This window comes from Oncorhynchus kisutch, linkage group LG5 (genome assembly GCF_002021735.2).
Source record: "Oncorhynchus kisutch isolate 150728-3 linkage group LG5, Okis_V2, whole genome shotgun sequence".
Classification (NCBI taxonomy): Eukaryota; Metazoa; Chordata; class Actinopteri; order Salmoniformes; family Salmonidae; genus Oncorhynchus; species Oncorhynchus kisutch.
The window spans coordinates 59,370,792-59,391,867 of record NC_034178.2 but is presented as its reverse complement, the minus strand read 5'-3'; the positions used below and the strand labels follow the sequence as shown (position 1 = coordinate 59,391,867).

The 21,076-nt window shown below is 41.3% G+C and overlaps 1 protein-coding gene across 2 annotated transcripts in view; it reads right to left on the bottom strand.

Annotated features, from left to right (window-relative positions):
• Positions 1 to 283: 283 nt before the first annotated feature.
• LOC109891352 (inter-alpha-trypsin inhibitor heavy chain H3) overlaps positions 284 to 21,076 on the bottom strand; it is a 41,845-nt gene continuing 21,052 nt past the window's right edge. Inside the window, exons 13-21 of one of the 2 annotated variants that reach the window (XM_031825541.1) lie at positions 13,238 to 13,464; positions 10,571 to 10,675; positions 10,427 to 10,474; positions 9,979 to 10,047; positions 9,147 to 9,254; positions 8,831 to 9,005; positions 8,003 to 8,151; positions 1,959 to 2,040; positions 284 to 1,733 (exon numbers count right to left, since the gene is read on the bottom strand). In XM_031825541.1, the coding sequence (XP_031681401.1) occupies positions 1,619 to 1,733; positions 1,959 to 2,040; positions 8,003 to 8,151; positions 8,831 to 9,005; positions 9,147 to 9,254; positions 9,979 to 10,047; positions 10,427 to 10,474; positions 10,571 to 10,675; positions 13,238 to 13,464 (1,078 nt within the window). In that variant the 3' untranslated portion in view covers positions 284 to 1,618. The remainder of the gene's footprint in view (positions 1,734 to 1,958; positions 2,041 to 8,002; positions 8,152 to 8,830; positions 9,006 to 9,146; positions 9,255 to 9,978; positions 10,048 to 10,426; positions 10,475 to 10,570; positions 10,676 to 13,237; positions 13,465 to 21,076) is intronic. The other variant, XM_020483825.2, reaches the window with a different exon arrangement.

The following is a 21,076-nucleotide window of genomic DNA, read 5'->3' as shown; positions in this document are numbered from 1 at the left end:
ACAGCCCATTACAACCCATAGTAATAGACAAGGCAACGCAGCAGTAATATCCAGCAGGAACCCTGCTTGTTTATTGTGGTAAAACTTTAACTAATGTACCCAGACGGATCAAAGTCTATATCCTTGGCTGTGTGTGTGTGTTATCAGTGAGGTATAAATCCAATGTAAAGTCCGTCAAGCATGTGTCTGTCTGTTAATATACTGTACGCTTAGTCATGTCAAGACCCACAGAAGAGTCTACATGTCACGGCCGTTAAATGAAGAGCACAAAGGTGCAGCGTTGTGAGAGTACATATTCCTTTTTTTATTTGACCCCGACAAAAACAATAAACAATCCAAAACAACTGTGAAGCTAAAGGTTATAGTGCCAACAAACAAAGACAACTACCCACAAGGCCAGGTGGGAAAAGGGCTGCCTAAGTATGGTTCCCAATCAGAGACAACGATAGACAGCTGTCCCTGATTGAGAACCATACCCGGCCAAAACAAAGAAATACAAAACAGAACATAGAATGCCCACCCCACATCACACCCTGACCTAACCAAATAGAGAAATAAAACGTCTCTCTAAGGTCAGGGAGTGACACTACAATTAGATTGTAGATTTAGTGAAAATATCAGTGATTTTTTTTATTTTACTAGTCAGTTAAGAACAAATTCTTTTTTTTCAATAACGGCCTAGGAACAGTGGGTTAACTGCCTGTTCAGGGACAGAATGACAGATTTGTACCTTGTCAGGGGGTTGAACTTGCAACCTCCTGCTTACTAGTCCAACGCTCTAGCCACTAGGCTACCCTCCCACCCCATACTGTACGTAGTGGTTCAAGGCACAGTTTCCCTGTTCAGTTTGTTTCCTTCAGCAGGGTGTCCTGTAAAATGTATTAGTCACCTTACTTCAAGAGAACTATTACAGAAATGCATTCCTGGATTGCTTAATAGCTTTTCCCTGCTGGGGATGATACACACATGACGTCTAAGATCATACGATACACAGCTGATAAAACTATGGTTAGCTGTAAATAGAGAATGTTTAATGTCCATGCTATGAACATGGTGACCCACAACCTCCCAGACCCACCCAGTGCAAACAGCTACTGACCTCAGTGTAAACGGAAGTCAGAGAGTGAAAAATTAATGCAAATACAGGCACACAATAGGCGTGTGTGTGTGTGTGTGTGTGTGTGTGTGTGTGTGTGTGTGTGTGTGTGTGTGTGTGTGTGTGTGTGTGTGTGTGTGTGTGTGTGTGTGTGTGTGTGTGTGTGTGTGTGTGTGTGTGTGTGTGTGTGTGTGCTCGCATACAGTATGTGAGTGTGTGTGTGTGAGAGAGAGTGTGTATGTGTGTTCATGGTGCCAAGTATGTTTTGTTCTATATTGATCCTTCGCTTGAGTTTAGTCACAAAAACATTATTTATTGAAGAGTGTGGAATGCAACACAAAAGTTGTCATTGTTCAAAAAAGGATCCATTTATTCAACAATGAATATGTAACAGGAGAATTTAGCTGTGTTATTATGTGAACTCATTGGACTCTATAAAGAAACCTCCGGCTTTATTGTTTCCCTTCTTCTTCACTATGTATAGTGTTGATTAGTTGGTGATTGGAGCAATTACATGGTCAGTTAGAGTTGTGTGACGGTAAAGTCAGCTAGCTCCCCCTGTAGGGCAGACTGAAGAGGCAGCAACCAGCATGCCACGGTGGGGGCAGAGCGAACGCTGAGATCCACAGCAGAGTCCCTACAAAAAAAACACACAAAAAAACACACACACACAAGGTTCTTAGCATATACAGTACACTCCAGTTTCCCTAACTATTCTCACAGAACTATACAATTAAACATAATCATCAAAATATAAACTCAATAAATACACTAAAGACACATCATTGCTGAAGACACACATCCTCTGAACAGTCAAGATCACTATACATGCAGTTAGTTTCTGATAGACAGTTGATCTTACCTGGAGACTTCTACTTCTTTGTCCTGAATCTTCAGTTTCATTGTTGTTCCCTGGACCTCCTCATAGGCAACAGGTGGACGGGCTGTAACACACAGTAAAAATACTGTCACCATGAATCAAATGGACAGTATGAGGTGGTCCTCTGTAGCTCTAATCAAATCAAATCAAATGTTATTGGTCACATACACATGGTTAGCAGATGTTAATGCGAGTGTAGCGAAATGCTTGTGCTTCTAGTTCCGACCATGCAGTAATATCTAACAAGTAATCTAACAATTTCACAACAACTACCTTATACACACAAGTGTAAAGGAACGAATAAGAATATGTACATATACATATATGGATGAGCGATGGCAGAGCGGCATAGGCAAGATGCAGTAGATGGTATAGAGTACAGTATATACATATGAGATGAGTAATGTAGTGTGTGTAAACATTATATAAAGTGGCATTGTTTAAAGTGACTAGTGATACATTTATTACATCAAATGATTTATTATTAACCTCACTAGGGTACGTGGGACACTAGCGTCCCACCTGGCCAACTTCCAGTGAAATTGTAGAGCACCAAATTCAAAAACAGAAACACTCACTATAAAAATTCATAAAGCATACAAGTGTAAAACATCAGTTTAAAGATTAACTTCTTGTTAATCCAACCACGGTGTCAGATTTCAATAAGGCTTTAAGGCGAAAGCACACCAAGCGATTATTTGCGAGGGTTAACATGTTAAATGTTTTACTCATGTTAGCTGCAGTGAAGGAGAGCCCCCAAGTTTTGGTAGTGGGCCGTGTCGGTGGCACTGTATTGTCCTCAAAGCAATCCAAGAAGTTGTTTAGTTTGCATGGGGGCAAGACATCGTGGTCCGCAACGGGGCTGTTTTTTTTTGTAGTCCATGATTGACTGCGACTCTACTTTGCCTCTATACTGACGCTTAGCTTGTTTGATTGCCTTGCGGAGGGAATAGCAACACTGTTTGTATTCGGTCATGTTTCCGGTCGCCTTGCCCTGATTAAAACTTCTTATGGCTGCAGTATTGAGTAGTTTGGATGACAGGTGCCCAGAGTAAACGGCCTGCTCCTCAGTCCCAGTTGCTAATATATTCATATCATTATTATTATTGGATAGAAAACACTCTGACGTTTCTAAAACTGTTTGAATGGTGTCTGTGAGTATAACAGAACTCACATGGCAAGCAAAAACCTGAGAAGAAATCCAAACAGGAAGTGAGAAATCTGAGGTTGGTCGATTTTCAACCCAGCCCCTATTGAATTCACAGTGGGATATGGATGAACGTGCACTTCCTAGGGCTTCCAATAGATGTCAAACATCTTTAGAAACTTGAATGAGGCTTCTACTGTGTTGTGGAGCTGAATGAGAGCTGAATGAGTCAGATGTCTGGCAGAGAGCCAGGTCCTGGTCATGCACAATTCACATGATAGCGACCAGCGTTCCATGGCTTCTCTACACACAAAGGAATTCTCCGGTTGGAACTTCATTGAAGATTTATGAATACAACACCCTAAAGATTAATTCTATACTTAGTTTGACAAGTTTCTTCGATCTGTAATATAACTTTTTGAAGTTTTCGTCCGACGTCCGGATGGACCTGCACTTGCGTTTGGATTTGTGTACTAAAAATGCAAACAAAAGTAGCTACTTGGACATAAATAATGGACATTATCGAACAAATCAAGCATTTATTGTGGAACTAGGATTCCTGGGAGTGCATTCTGATGAAGATCATCAAAGGTAAGGGAATATTTATTATGTGATTTGTGATTTCTGTTGACTCCAACATGGCGGATAATTTTATTTATTTTCTGAGTGCCGTCTCTGATTATTGCAGGGTTTGCTTTTTCCGCAAGTAAAAAAAAAAAATCTAACTTCTTCGATATAGGGGGCGCTCTTTTAATTTATGGATAAAAAAACGTTCCCGTTTTAAACAAGATATTTTGTCACGAAAAGATGCTCGACTATGCATATAATTGACAGTTTTGGAAAGAAAACACTCTGACATTTCCAAAACTGCAAAGATATTATCTGTGAGTGCCACAGGACTGATGCTACAAGCGAAACCAAGATGAAATTTCAAACAGGAAATGTCCCAGATTCTGAAGGCGTTGTGTTCCAATGTCTCCTTATATGGCTGTGAATGCGCCAGGAATGAGCCTATACTTTCTGTCGTTTCCCCAAGGTGTCTGCAGCATTGTGACGTATTTGTAGGCATATCATTGGAAGATTGACCATAAGAGACTACATTTACCAGGTGCCCGCTTGGTGTCCTCCGTCGAAATTATTGCGTAATCTCCAGCTGCATGCATTTTTCCATTTGGTTCAGAGGAGAAACTGCCACAAATGATTTATCATCGAATAGATATGTGAAAAACACCTTGAGGATTGATTCTAAACAACGTTGCCATGTTTCTGTCGATATTATGGAGTTCATTTGGAAAAAAGTTCGCCGTTGTAGTGACTGAATTTTCGGGGGGTTTTCTTAGCCAAACGTGATGAACAAAACGGAGCGATTTCTCCTACACAAATAATATTTTTGGAAAAACTGAACATTTGCTATCTAACTGAGAGTCTCCTCAAATGATTTTATTTGAATGCTTTTCTTGTTTTTGTGAAAATGTTGCCTGCTGAATGCTAGGCTTAATGCTATGCTAGCTATCAATACTCTCACACAAATGCTTGTGTAGCTATGGTTGAAAAGCATATTTTGAAAATCTGAGATGACAGTGTTGTTAACAAAAGGCTAAGCTTGTGAGCCAATATATTTATTTCATTTCATTTGCGATTTTCATGAATAGTTAACGTTGCGTTATGGTAATGAGCTTGAGGCTATGATTACGCTCCCGGATACGGGTTTGCTCGACGCAAGAAGTTAAGGAGAGGTATATCTATAATTCCATGTGTATATCTTGTATTTTCATCTACATTTATGATGAGTATTTCTGTTGAATTGATGTGGATTTGCAAAATCACTGGATGTTTTTGGAACTTGTGAATGTAACGCGCCAATGTAAACTCAGATTTTTTTATATAAATATGAACTTTATCAAACAAAACATACATGTATTGTATAACATGAAGTCCTATGAGTGTCATCTGATGAAGATGATCAAAGGTTGGTGATTAATTTTATCTCTATTTGTGCTTTTTGTGACTGCTCTCTTTGGCAGGAAAAATGTTTTTTCTGTAAGTTGGTGGTCACCTAACATAATCGTTTGTGGTGCTTTCGCTGTAACGCCTATTTGAAATTGGACACTGTGGTGGGATTAACAACAAGATTACCTTTAAAACGGTATATGTATGTTTGACGAATTTTAATTATGAGATTTCTGTTGTTTTGAATTTGGCGCCCTGCACTTTCACTGGCTGTTGTCATATCATCCCGTTAACGGGATTGCAGCCCTAAGAAGTTAAAAGCAGTTGTTTGTGCTTTCAGTTTTGTGCCAATGCTGCCATCAATCCACGGTTTCTGGTTGGGGAAGGTTTTCATCGTCGCCGTGGGTACAACATCACCGATGCACTTGCTAATAAACTCACTCATTGAATCAGCGTATACATCAATGTTGTTGCTCGATGCTACCCAAAACATGCTGCTGGTGAGTCTCTGATCCACCTCTACGCAGACGACACCATTCTGTATACTTCTGGCCCTTCTTTGGACACTGTGTTAACAACCCTCCAGGCAAGCTTCAATGCCATACAACTCTCCTTCCATGGCCTCCAATTGCTCTTAATAAAGATCGGGTGAATTTTTTCAACTTTTTGTTAAAAATCTCGCAAAATTTCAACGTCCTGCTACTCATGCCAGGAATATAGTATATGCATATGATTAGTATGTGTGGATAGAAAACACTCTGAAGTTTCTAAAACGGGTTAAATCATGTGACTATAACAGAACGTGTGTAGCAGGCAAAACCCCAAGAAAAAACTGTTCACAAAAAAATATATATATCCCTCCGCCAGTCTCTGTATTTTCTATGGCAAGGGAAAATAGATAGCGCCCAGTTTACAGTTCCTACAGCTTCCACACGATGTCGCCAGTCTTGGCAATTGGGTTGAAGTTAATCCTTGGTGAAATGAGAAATAGGCACTTCCTGTCATCGGGTACACCGGGGGAAGTTATGAAAGAGAGAATATCGGCCATGATTTCAAGACTTGCTGCTATTGAATACAGATCGCCCCGTGATCAATTTGATCGATTATTAACGTTTACAAATACCTAAAGTTGGATTACAAAAGTAGTTTGAAGTGTTTTGGCAAAGTTTATAGGCAACTTTTTTAATTTAAAAAAAATGACGTTGCGTTTTGGAAAGCTGTTTTTTCCTGGAACAGACGGGCTTCATAAATGGAAATTTTTAGGTATACATGGACGGATTTAATCGAAAAAAATACCAAATTGTGATGTTTATGGGACATATTGGAGTGCCAACAAAGAAGCTCGTCAAAGGTAATGAATGTTTTATATTTTATTTCTGCGTTTTGTGTAGCGCCAGCTACGCTAATTCTTTTGTTTACGTCCCCTTCAGGTATTTCGGGGGGGTGCATGCTATCAGATAATAGCTTCTCATGCTTTTGCCGAAAAGCATTTAAAAAATCTGACATGTTGGCTCGATTCACAACGAGTGTAGCTTTAATTGAGTACCCTGCATGTGTGATTTAATGAAAGTTTGAGTTTTAATGAGTACTATATGATTTGGCGCTACGCATTTCCCTGGGCTAGTGGCTAGATGAGACGTTAACGTCTCGCTTAGCCTTAACAGGTTATTAAATACAAGAAAAACGAAATGCATGTTCTTCAACCGATCACTGCCCTGCACCTGCCCACCTGTCCAACATCACTACTCTGGACGGCTCTGACTTAGAATACGTGGACAGCTACAAATACCTAGTTGTCTGGTTAGACTGTAAACTCTCCTTCCAGACCCAAGCATCCTTCACTCATGCTGCCAAACATACCCTTGTAAAACTGACCATCCTACCAATCCTCGACTTCGGCAATCACTTCCGAATGAGTGAGCGTTCATGTGCAAAGGATTAGCATTTAAATTATTATAATTATCAACTGTGTAGTGACTTTTGTCTTTTGCACCCTTCTCAGTCCCTTTGTCTACCAAGCCGCCATACCGGTTTAGCCCACTAGGGCACATCCCCTATCATTTCCTTGTAACCATATCTACTTTGTTTGTTGTTTATGCATTTCTGTGATTATTTATTTAGTTAGTAAATAATTTATTAAGACAATTGATGTCTGGATGATTCATAGTGAAGGCTGGGTTCGTGCAGATAACCAACAATTTACAATGTTTGGAATGAGACTAACGTGACGTAAAGAACAATTCATTAATTAGAAGACTAATTGACCAGATATTAAAATATCTGAAAAGTTATATTAGGAAAATTATAACTTTGTAATCTGAAGATTTTCCTTGGTGCCCCGGCTTCCTAGTTAATTACATTTACATGATTTGTTTAATCACGTAATTATAATAACAGAGAATTAATTTGATAAAATTACAGTCTTCACTTTAATGATGCCAAAGACACGACAGAGGGCTTTGTATGCGTTGCGGAAGTTAGAGTAACAATGGTCCAGGACTTTGCCAGCCCATGTAGCACATTCGATATGCTGATAAAATTTAGGGAGCCTTGTTTTCAGATTAGCCTTGTTAAAATTTATCCCCAGCTACAATAAATCAGGAGTGTTCCTCTATAGCTCAGTTGGTAGAGATTGTGCTTGCAATGCCAGAATCGAGCGTTTGATTCCTGGGACCACCCATATGTAAAATGTATGCATGCATGTTTAAGTCGCTTTGGATAAAAGTGAGTGCTAAACAGCATACTGTGTCATTAACTACTGTATTTTCATCAATTTAGTGAGCATCCATAGTGGGAATTCTTTAGGGCACATTTCCTAGTTAGAGTACTAGTTGTTGTTTTTAAAGCGTCTCAACAAAATGTAATCACTCACATAGAAACAAAGGAATATGAAGTGGAATGTAGTCCTAACTGATAATGTTTCACTCACCCATGATCCCCATAATATTGTCTCCTGTCGGGTGCTGCCTCAGGACAGGCCACAGGAACTTAATTCCATTCCTCTCATAGAGCATGATGATGATCCGTGTTAACCCTATGTTGATGTCCACCTCCTTGTCCCGTAGGATCAGAGACACACTGCAGAAAGTGACATATCAATTCAATTGACAAAAAAAGTAAATATCTATTTTGACCAAATGTTTAAATGTAGAAAGGCAACTTAAGTAATATACACTGAGTGCACAAAACATTAAGAACACCTGCTCTTTTCATTACATAGATTGACCAGGTGAACTCAAGTGAAAGCCATGATCCCTTATTGATGTTACTTGTTAATCAGTGTAGATGAAGGGGAGGAAACAGGTTAAAGAAGGATTTTTAAACCTTGAGAAAATTAAGACATGGATTGTGTATGTGTGCCATTCAGATGGTGAATGGGCAAGACCAAAGAATTAAGTGCCTTTGTACGGGGTATGGGAGTATGTGCACAAGTTTGAGTGTGTGAAGAACTGCAACGCTGATGGGTTTTTCATGCTCAACAGTTTCCTGTGTGTAGCATTGGGGTCAACATGGGCCAGCATTCTTGTGGAACGCTTTTGACACCTAGTAGAGTCCATTCCCCGATGAATTGTGGCTGTTCTGGAAGTGTGTGTGTGTGGGGGGGGGGGGGGGGGGATATACTCACTCATTATAATATAATTAAAACACCTTGCACTGCACAATAAGCTAAAGCAGAAATCTAATCACAGAAACAAACAATACTGTAGCACAAAATGACTTATATCAGAAGGTCTGTAGTTCGTCTGTGATTCAGAACCTGTCTGTTGTGTGATTGATTTTCAGTCTCCAGGAGAAATATGTTGCATCCTGTCCATTGTTGAAGGTGATGACAGTGGTGTCTAACTCAATATGTTGATTGTTGTTGTAGCGGATCACAATCTTCTGGTAGCCTGTGCTGGCTGATTGTCCAAGCTGACCGTTCATAGACAACTCTGGGAAAAGATGGACACCATTCATTCATTCAAAGATGTTTGAGGAGTGAGGGGATAATGTGGACAGGTCAAGGAATTAATGAATTTACAAATGAATGAAGTAAGGCATTGAAGAACATTTGATATCTAAGGTCAGGTCACCATTGTTGGGGTCCTTTAGGAGTCTGAGCGAGAGAGCCACAGGGATGTCATAGCACAGTGGCAGGGCCTGATCCTCAGCTGGCAACAGGAACCTCAGGGGAGAACTCACTGAGTGAGTGAGTGAGTGAGTGAGTGAGTGAGTGAGAGTGTGAGAGAGAGAGAGGACATTTGAAGTCTTTATTCCTTTGCTTTGGAACTTCTGCGAGTGTAATGTTTACTATACAATATATATATATATATATATATATATATATATATATATATATTTCACTTAGTTTATTATCTATTTCGCTTGCTTTGCAATGTAAACATATATTTCCCATGCCAATAGAGACCATTAAATTGAAAATGTAATTCAGAGAGAGAGACAGAGACAGAGACAGAGACAGAGACAGAGACAGAGACAAAGACAGAGACAGAGACAGAGACAGAGACAGAGACGGAGACAGAGACAGAGACAGAGACAGAGACAGAGACAGAGACAGAGACAGAGACAGAGACAAAGACAGAGACAGAGACAGAGACAGAGACAGAGACAGAGACAAAGACAGAGACAGAGACAGAGACAGAGACAGAGACAGAGACAGAGACAGAGACAGAGACAGAGACAGAGACAGAGACAGAGACAGAGACAGAGACAGAGACAAAGACAGAGACAGAGACAGAGACAGAGACAGAGACAGAGACAGAGACAGAGACAGAGACAGAGACAGAGACAGAGACAGAGACAGAGACAGAGAGATGGGATGCAGAGGATAGAGAGATGAGGATAATTAGTTTGAAAAAACAGCATCATCTTAATCAAACAAAAAAGAAACAATTATTGCAGTACCAGTTGTAGGTGTAGCTCTAGCTCTAGCTCTAGTTGCAGCTTTACTTGAGTGAGTTGGTTGATGTTCCTCTATTTCAGTTGAAAATGTAAGATGAGAGAACATTTACAAAGACAATCCTACACACAGTCAGAACATTACACAAAGGATCCTACACACACACACACACACACACACACACACACACACACACACACACACACACACACACACACACACACACACACACACACACACACACACACCCATTGCCAGATGGCCGGCCAGCCATACACGCACTCGTGCGCACACATACACAAATGCACGCACGCACACACACACACGCACCACACATACCGTACAGTCAATCAGTTGGTCAGTGAGGGCATTTAAACAGGCATGGCTCTACAAACAGACAGCACAAACAGACAAAAAATATTCTACAATTATTTTATAACGTGGAACAATTACCCATTATATAGGCAGAATATGAATCCTCCGCAGCATCAAGCAGCAAGCCTATGACAAAAGACATCACACGTTGAGCACACCTAAACTGATGTTCAACAAGTGGAGCTATGATGTAGGGGAAAGATACAGTAAGTAGTCACTTGCCCATTCCTCGGCCCGCTCCTCCTGCTCCTCCCCCTGCTCCTCCTGCTCCTCCCCCTGCTCTTCCTACTCCACCACCTGCTCCTCCTACTCCACCACCTCCTCCTCCTGATCCACGAAAGTGCATTGGCTTAATAGCGTTGGGCCATTGCACTAATATAGCATCTCTGTACTGTTGTTGACATTTTTTTCATTGGAATGTTGAATGTCTACACATTTTGACTCTCCTTTTTGTTATGCTAGTAAGTGTACACTATTGTGACAATTATTTTGTTTAAAAATCACACTTTAACAAAATGTAGATTTGATTTGATTACATTTTAATCATTGCATCTACCTATACTAATCTAAACCTGATCACACTGATCCTGATGCTATTTATAGTGGTTTCAGTGTTTGTATACACTGAGTGTACAGACATTCAACTCAATATTAGGAAGGCGTTCTAAATGTTTTGTCCACTCTGGAAATAAAACATAAGATATTCATGTTTTTGACTGCACTGGGCCTTTAACGCTGAGTCCCGTAATAGGCAAATCAGCGCCACTGGCTGCCCAGGCTATTTGTTATAGTTTTGTTACTACATACAATGATGTCCTTGTCGAGTGTTTGTTGTTTGAAGTACCGTCTTTGTTGTTGTAATATCGCAAACGGACTTGGCAGTTTCACCACTATGGATTCCATGAATCCATCGATGAATGTCAATGCTGTTAAATTACTGTCAAGATCTGTGAGTTTGAATTATAGACTTCCAGGATCTTGCATGCGACACGTCTCATTACAATGCATCCATTTGCCTGTGCGGTGGATGGGAGCTAACCTAGAGCAGTGTTTAAGCTACAACGGTTTGAGCTACAAACTATTAAGACCGTATTCTCTCACGAACACGCACGCACGTCGTCTGTTGTGTACAATGACGCTCACAAACTGTACAGGACCCAAGGATGCCGAAGTCCTAACTCCCAACAAAATAACTCTACGGTAAAATGAATTGGAGCTGATAGGGTTTTTTCCAGCACGATTATGCCCCCGTGCACAATGGGAGGTCCATGCAGATTTTTTCCCCCAGGACTTTACTATATCTCTCAGATGTATTTCAGACGTTTCAAAACATACTTCATTTTGATTGTTTTGCCATGTATGTACAGTATGCATTTGTATGGATTAATAGCAGTAAGGGTTGAGAAATTCAAGCAACTTTCTCAAAGTCCCCTTTTTTTCCGGAAATCCTGAAGTGAATATCCCAGCGAAGATTGAAGATTAAAATTAGGGGTAGGTTATTTGTTTAACCACCTTAATCTGACACTGGCTGTGCAGGGGGCCCTGGTAAACAGAAAACATACTTTTGGATATATATAGGGTATGTGGACAGCCCTTCAAATGAGTGGATTCGGCTATTTCAGTCAGTAGAATGGCCTTACTGATGAGCTCAGTAATGTTCGACGTGGCACCGTCATAGGATGTCACCTTTCCAACAAGTCACTTCGTCAAATTTCTGCCCTGCTAGAGTTGCCCCGGTCAACTGTAAGTGCTGTTATTGTGAAGTGGAAACGTCTACGAGTAACAATGTCTCAGCCACAAAGTGGTACAAGCTTACAGAACGGGGCCGCAGAGTGGTGAAGCGCGTAGTGTGTAAAAATGGTCTGTGCCCGGTTGCAACACTCACTACCAAGTTACAAACTGCCCCTGGAAGCAACGTCAGCACAAAAACTGTTAGTCGGAAGATTCATGAAATGGGTTTCCAGGCCGAGCAGTCACACACAAGCTTAAGATCACAATGCTCAATGCCAAGCGTCGGTTGAACCAGCTCGCCGCCATTGGAATATGGAGTCGTGGAAACTTGTTCTCTGGTGTGATGAATCACGCTTCTCCATCTGGCAGTTCGACCAGATGTATCTGGGTTTGGCTGATGGCAGGAGAACACTACCTGCCCCAATGCGTAGTACCAACGGTAAAGTTTGGTGGAGGAGGAATAATGGTCTGGGGCTGTTTTCCATGGTTCAGGCTAGGCCCCTTAGTTCCAGTGAAGGGAAATATTAATGCTATGGCATACAATGACTTCCTAGACAATTCTGTGCTTCCAACTTTGTGGCAACAGTGTGAGGAAGGCCCTTTCCTGTTTCAGCACGATTATGCCCCCGTGCACAATGGGAGGTCCATGCAGAAAAGGTTTGTCGAGATCGGTGTGGAAGAACTTGATTGGCCTGCATAGAGCCCTGATCTCAAACCCATCGAACACCTTTGGGATGAATTGGAACACAGGCCTAATCGCCCAACATCACTTCCCGACCTCACTAATGCTCTTTCGTTGCTGAATGGAAGCAAGTCCCTGCAGCAATGTTCCAACATCTAGTGGAAAGCCATCCCAGATGAGTGGAGGCTGTTATTGCAGCAAAAGGGGGACCAACTCCATATGAATTCCCATGATTTTGGAATGAGATTTTGTTCATGTAGTATATTTAAAGTCAATATACAGGTTATAATTGTATGTTTATAGATTGACAGTATTTGCTCTTTTATTTACTCCATTGACTCACACCATACAGTAATTGTCATTCACTGTTGTAGACAGTATGTGTGTGTATGAGTGCACACATAAGCATATGTGTATACCTATGGTGTGTGCATGCATGCTGGTGTGCTTGCATTGATGATGGTAGTTTTGCTCACCGGGGTATCCGGCTTCTCCACCCATGAACTGGAAACCCGACCCAGAGAAGCCTTGCCTGGATCCTGAGGGCTTCTCTCCCTCCTTGGGCTTGTGGGCCACCTGTGAGGTTTCTCCCTGGGGCTTGGTGACCACCATGGAGGTGAGAGGAGTCACAAAGCCGTACTTCAGACAAAGATCCAGGGCCTCTTTCTTCACCTTCTCCTTCGCCTTCCCGCTTGACTGCACCCTGAAACACACACACACACACACACACACACACACACACACACACACACACACACACACACACACACACACACACACACACACACACACACACACACACACACACACACACACACCCACACACACACACACACACACACACACACACACACACACAGGTATGATTTAAGTAGAATAATAATTTTATTTGCATAAAACATTTTCCAAATAGTAAAAAAAAAGGTTTACCTTGTTTGCAAAACCTTTAATGGGATAATCCACTCAAGAATTTAACTTCTGTAATTTCGGCGGATAAAGTTTGAATGACACAATTATATGTGTACAACATGTAAAGACCTGCATCACGAAACTGATAGCTTTTCCATTTCGAATAGGACATACAGTATTTGTTGTTGTTTTTAGCATTTGTTCGTGTTTTTTCAGAGCCTCCATACTGCAAGGATAAGAAAGTGTATCGCTGGTTAGGGGGAAAATGGGAAAACAAAGTGTCTAGACCCTTCTATAGCATGCTTTTTATATAAAAGAAATTGAGATTTGGGTTAAATTCTCCTTTTAAGTGGTGTGTACAATCAAGACAAAACAAATGGAAAAAGAAACGTAGATCGGTAGCAGCTAGAAAGCCGGTGACAACGACCGCCGAATGCCGCCCGAACAAGGAGAGGCAACAATTTCGACGGAAGTTGTGACAGTTATGGAATAAAAAACGATCACATTTCCTAACACTTTTTATTTACCTGCAATCCTGATCGCCATATCAGCCAATGTATGGTACAGGCATAATTGTCTAGAACACCTCCACTTCCATATATTTTGTGCCATGATGCACAGGCATAATCAAAGTGATGCTGGACTAGCTCACTAGCTAGGTTTCCATCCAATTGTCCACAGATTTTTTTATTTTATTTATTTATTTACCTTTAATTAACCAGGTAGGCAAGTTGAGAACAAGTTCTCATTTACAATTGCGACCTGGCCAAGATAAAGCAAAGCAGTTCGACAGATACAACGACACAGAGTTACACATGGAGTAAAACAAACATACAGTCAATAATACAGTATAAACAAGTCTATATACAATGTGAGCAAATGAGGTGAGAAGGGAGGTAAAGGCAAAAAAGGCCATGGTGGCAAAGTAAATACAATATAGCAAGTAAAACACTGGAATGGTAGTTTTGCAATGGAAGAATGTGCAAAGTAGAAATAAAAATAATGGGGTGCAAAGGAGCAAAATAAATAAATAAATAAAATTAAATACAGTTGGGAAAGAGGTAGTTGTTTGGGCTAAATTATAGGTGGGCTATGTACAGGTGCAGTAATCTGTGAGCTGCTCTGACAGTTGGTGCTTAAAGCTTGTGAGGGAGATAAGTGTTTCCAGTTTCAGAGATTTTTGTAGTTCGTTCCAGTCATTGGCAGCAGAGAACTGGAAGGAGAGGCGGCCAAAGAAAGAATTGGTTTTGGGGGTGACTAGAGAGATATACCTGCTGGAGCGTCTGCTACAGGTGGGAGATGCTATGGTGACCAGCGAGCTGAGATAAGGGGGGACTTTACCTAGCAGGGTCTTGTAGATGACATGGAGCCAGTGGGTTTGGCGATGAGTATGAAGCGAGGGCCAGCCAACGAGAGCGTACAGGTCGCAATGGTGGGTAGTATATGGGGCTTTGGTGACAAAACGGATTGCACTGTGATAGACTGCATCCAATTTGTTGAGTAGGGTATTGGAGGCTATTTTGTAAATGACATCGCCAAAGTCGAGGATTGGTAGGATGGTCAGTTTTACAAGGGTATGTTTGGCAGCATGAGTGAAGGATGCTTTGTTGCGAAATAGGAAGCCAATTTGGATTGGAGATGTTTGATATGGGTCTGGAAGGAGAGTTTACAGTCTAACCAGACACCTAAGTATTTGTAGTTGTCCACGTATTCTAAGACAATTGTCCGATTGTCTATTCAGATAGCAGCCGGTGAGACAGCTAACGGTTAGCAGGCCGCAGATGGGCGTTCAGGTAACGTTGCGATGGAGGAGCCAGCCGGATCTTCTTTGGGTAGATAACGTCGGCAGTCCAGTTGTGAAGGCCCGGTGGGGCTGCACGTAGGCAGTACAACGGGTCCGGATAGGTGACTGCAGCCCAGGAGTGATTGATGGAACTCAGGAGTGATTGACGGAGCTGGCTAGCTCCGGAATAATTGATGTTTGCTCCGGAATCGACGAAGGCCGATAGTCACACGGATAGCAGCTAGCTAGCTGTGTGATCCGGGTATGAATGTCCAGAGAGCAGTCGAAATCCAGGGACATGGAGAGAAAAATTGGTCCGGTATGTTCCGTTCCGAGCCGCGCTGCGCCGTACAGAACTGGCGATAGATTTTCGAGCTAAAGGATAGCTGATGACCACAAACCGTGGTTAGCTGAATACTAACGATTTGCCAGTAAAGGAGCTAACTAGCTTCTGAACTAGCTTCTGATTAGCTTCTGGATTAGCTTCTGGCTAGCTTCTGGCTAGGTTCAGGCTAGCTTCTTGGAGTTTCTGGCTAGCTTCTTGGAGGATTACAGATTTGAGGTAAATAATACTTTTTTATAAATATAAATGGGTGAGGCGGGTTGCAGGAGAGTGTTTGGAAGATGAGTTGATGGAAAATAAAAATAAAATGTATGTGAAAAAAGTTGTAAATATATATATATACAGGACACGACAAGACGAGGACAAAAGACGTCTGAACTGCTATGCCACCTTGGTGCATTTTCATGCGAATATTATAAAATCTTCATAAAAACAATATGCCATTTTAGTTTCATTTAGGAAATGTTGGTGCTGGACATTCAGATCTGACCTGGTGCAGCCAGCGCCATCAACAAACATTCAGAACTGACCTGGCGCAGCCAGCGCCATCAACAAACATTCAGATCTGATCTGGCGCAGCCAGCGCCATCAACAAACATTCAGATCTGACCTGGCGCAGCCAGCGCCATCAACAAACATTCAGATCTGACCTGGCGCAGCCAGCGCCATCAACAAACATTCAGATCTGATCTGGTGCAGCCAGCGCCATCAACAAACAAGGGTTATTGGTGAAATGAGCCACATTTACCTGTCCTTAAAAACAGCCTATACCAAATTACAAAAACACTATTCCTGGTGTTTCAATGTGAAGCACATGGGAAACTTGATAGGTTATTATTTTATTGTTTTTTAGACTACTTTCCTAAAACAATAACTTAATCACCAAATTTCACTGGGTGAAAGACCTGGGTGTCTTGCACCCACTGTGAAATTTGGTGGAAGATCAGTGATGATCTGCGGGTGCTTCAGCAAGGCTGGAATCAGGTAGATGTGTCTTTGTGAAGGACACATGAATCAAGCCACGTACAAGGTTGTCCTGGTAGAAAACTTGCTTCCTTCTGCTCTGTCAATGTTCCCCAAATCTGAGGTTTGGTTTTCCAGCAGGACAATGCTCCATGCAACATAGCCAGGTCAATCAAGGTGTGGATGGAGGACCACCAGATCAAGACCCTGTCATGGCCAGGCCAATCTCCAGACCTGAACCCCATTGAAAACTTCTGGAATGTGATCAAGAGGAAGACAGATGGTCACAAACCATCAAACAAAGCCGAGCTGCTTCATTTTTTTTGCGCCAGGAGTGGCATCAAGTCACCCAACATCAATATGAAAGACTGGTGGAGAGCATGCCAAGACGCATGAAAGCTGTGATTGAAAATCTGTGTTATTTCACCAAATATTGATTTCTGAACTCTTCCTAAGTTAAAACATTAGTATTGTGTTTTTTAAAAATTAATATGAACTTATTTTCTTTGCATTATTCAAGGTCTGACATATTTTTTGTAATTTTGACCAGTTGTAACTTTCTGCAAGTAAATGCTCTAAATTACAATATTTTTATTTGGAATTTGGGAGAAATGTTGTCAGTAGTTTGAAGAATGAAACAAAATGTAAATTTTACCCAAACACATACCTATAAATAGTAAAACCAGAGAAACTGATAATTTTACAGTGGTTTCTTCATTTTTTTCCAGAGCTGTATGTGTGGCATGTTATTACACCGACGTGCATTTCTTTATGTCAGACGGCTACTACGTCTGCCAAACAGTTATAGACATACAGAAGGAGGGTCATTTGTTAATGTTCGATCAGAATATTTTGTATAAAGATAAGCATTATATTGTTATATTATAGAAGTAACTCTGGTAGGTCTGAAACAGTCTTCCTTACCTCAAGTTCAATTGTCAGAGTCAGTTGAATCGCTGGGGCGCACTTCCTTCATATCATAGGTCTGCATTAGCTAAAGCTTAATAACAGCCACACAATACCACACCTTCACAAACATTTCTAAACTTTATTAGGGTAACAAGTACGTCAAGCCATTGTTTAAAGGGAAAATACTAGCAGAAAAGCTCATGTAAACCTGGGGAAAAAACACACAACCCTCCCCAAAGCAACAAAACCTCCTGTGGTTGAATCTGTGAAATTGACTGCTTGACTGAGGGACCTTAAAAATAATTGTATGTGTGTGGTGCAGAGATGAGGTTGACATTCAAAAATCATGTTAAATACTATTATTGCACAGTCCATGCAAATTATTATGTGATTTGTGAAGCACATTTTTACTTCTGAACTTATTTAGGCTTGCCATAACCAAGGGGTTGAATACTTATTGACACAAGACATTCCAGCTTTTCATTTATATTCATTTGTAAACCTAAAGAAAAACATAATTCCACTTTGACATTATGGGGTATTGTGTGTAGGCCATTGAAAAAAATCTACATTTTATCAATTAAATTTAGGCTGTAACGCAACTAAATGTGGAAAAAGTTATGGAGTGTGAATACTGTAGAGGCTATTAATACAGAACATTTGTATAAAACCTATATAAACTATTTATAATTACATTACAATATTTTAGGTTAACAACAACTATATTACACAATATCTGATATCACATCCCTTACTTATATTTTCCTGCATAAGTAGGATTATGCCTCGTCATGATCGTCTAAGGTGGAAACAACGGACCAAAGCGCAGCATGGTAAGCGTACATACTCCTTTATTATAAGATGTTGCCAACAAAACAATAAACATCAAAACGAAAACGTGAAGCCAACGTAGTGCTCACAGGCAACTATCCACGGACAACTACCCACAAATACAGGTGGGAAAAAGGCTACCTAAGTATGGTTTTCAATCAGAGACAACGATAGACAGCTGCCTCTGATTGAGAAATCATAGAAAGAGGGACATAGAATGCCCACCCAAATCACACCCTGACGAAACCAAAATAGAGACATAAAAGCTGTAAGGTCAGGGTGTGACACCTCTACTGCCATTAATTTCAATTAGACTGGTTTGGATTTCTTCCTAACCAACATGGCTTCCATTTTCACCACATTGTGGAACTTTGAGGGTTTATGACATAGCCTTTCTAGTCATTTAATATGATCTGTATGCTCCTGGGTGGTGGAGAGGTTGGGGATTGCTGAGTTGGTGAAATTAACTCGTAGTGGACTCGTAAATGATTTATTGTATTTCCTCCGCCAAGAGGGAGAGGGCACTCAGGATTACAAATTTGGGACAAGAATTGTGACATGCTTTTGCTCTCCAGAGCAGGCTGCCGTTGAATAGACTGATAACAGGTTGTGGCATTAGGTGTTGAGGGGGATCAGTTGAAATGGAGGATTCCCAGTGTCTGTGACGCCCACTGTTTGGTGAGAAGTAGATCCGGTGGAGAGCGTGGGGAAACGTAGAAGACATTATCTGTCATGCTGAGTTTTGATGCAGAGTGGATACTAGATAAGGTCAAGGTAGAAAGCGTTCGTTATCCAGTGAGAGCTTTTGTTCAGAAACTATTACGGCGTTTTAGGTGTCAAGTTTATAGGCATATTGCAGCAGTGTGTAGGAGGGAGATGCCTAGATGTGAGAAGTGTGCAGGAGTGCATGAGACAAAGGAATGTGTGGTATCGGTGGAGAAAGTTGTGCGTGTTAGTTGTGGGAGTGATCATAGGGCTGGAGATCGGAGGTGTCCAGTGAGAGAAAGGCAGATTGAGTTTGCCATGTATGTTTTGGAATTTTATTAGGATCCCCATTAGCTGTTGCGAAAGCCGAGCTACTACACACAGAACATGAAACATGACATAATACAGAACATTTATAGACAAGAACAGAACTACATACATTTAAATAATGGCACACAGCCTACATATCAATACATATACACAAAGTATCTAAATCAAATAGGGGAGAGGCTGTGTGTCATGAGGTGTTGCTTTAACTGTTTTTGAAAACAGGTCTTTTGTTCATTTGAGTAATAGGAGATGGAAAGGAGTTCCATGTAATAATGGCTCTATATATTACTATACACATTCTTGAATTTGATCTGGAATTGGGAACTATGAAAAGACCTCCGGTGGCATGCCTGGTGGGAAAAGTGTGTGTGTGTCAGAGCTGTGCGTATGTTGACAATGCAAACAATTTGGAATTTCCAACACAATCTATCTTATAAAAAGAAGAAGTGATGCAGTCAGTCTCTCCTTAACTCTTAGCGAAGAGAGACTGGCATGCATAGTATTTATGTCATCCCTCTGATTACAATGAAGAGCAAGATGTGCTGCTCTGTTCTGGGCCAGCTGCAGCTTAACTTTTTTAGCAGCACTTGACCACATGGCGGGATCAAGATATTACTTAACTAGAGCATGCAGGACTTGCTTTGTGGAGTGTGGTGTCAAAAAAGCAGAACATTTCTTTATTATGGCCTGACCTCTCCCCATCTTTACAACCATTGAATCTATATGGTTTGACCATGACAGTTTACAATCTAACATAACAAGTAATTTAGTCTCCTCAACTTGTTAATATTCAGAACCACATTCATGTAAAGCTTAGAGAGCCTACCAGACAAGCTAAATGCCTTTTATGCTCGCTTTGAGGCAAGCAACATTAAAGCATGCATGAGAGCACCAGTTGTTCCAGATGACTGTGTGATCACTCTCTCCTTAGCCGATGTGAGCAAGACCTTTATACAGGTCAACATTCACAAAGCCGCGGGGCCAGATGGATTACTAGGACGTGTACTCAAAGCATCCGCGGACCAAACGGCAAGTGTCTTCATTGACATTTTCAACCTCTCCCTGACCGTGTCTGTAATACCTACATATTTCAAACAGACCACCATAGTCCCTGTGCCCCAGAAAGAGAAGCCAAATTGCCTAAATAATTATCGCACCATAGCACTCACGTTGGTAGCCATGTTTTGAAAGGCTGGTCATGGCTCACATCAACACCATCATGCCAGAAACCTGACACCCACTCCAATTCCCATACCGCCCTAACAGATCCACAGATTAGGCAATCTCAGTCGCACTCCACACTGCCCTTTCCCACCTCTACAAAAGGAACACCTACGTAAGAATGCTGTTCATTGACTACAGCTCAGAATTCAACACCATAGTACCCACAAAGCACACCACTAAGCCAAGGACCCTGGGACTAAACACCTCCCTCTGCAACTGGATCCTGGACTTCCTGATGGGCCGCCCCCAGGTAGTAAGGATTGGCAATAACATCTGCAACGCTGATCCTCAACACAAGGGCCCCTCAGGGGTGTGTGC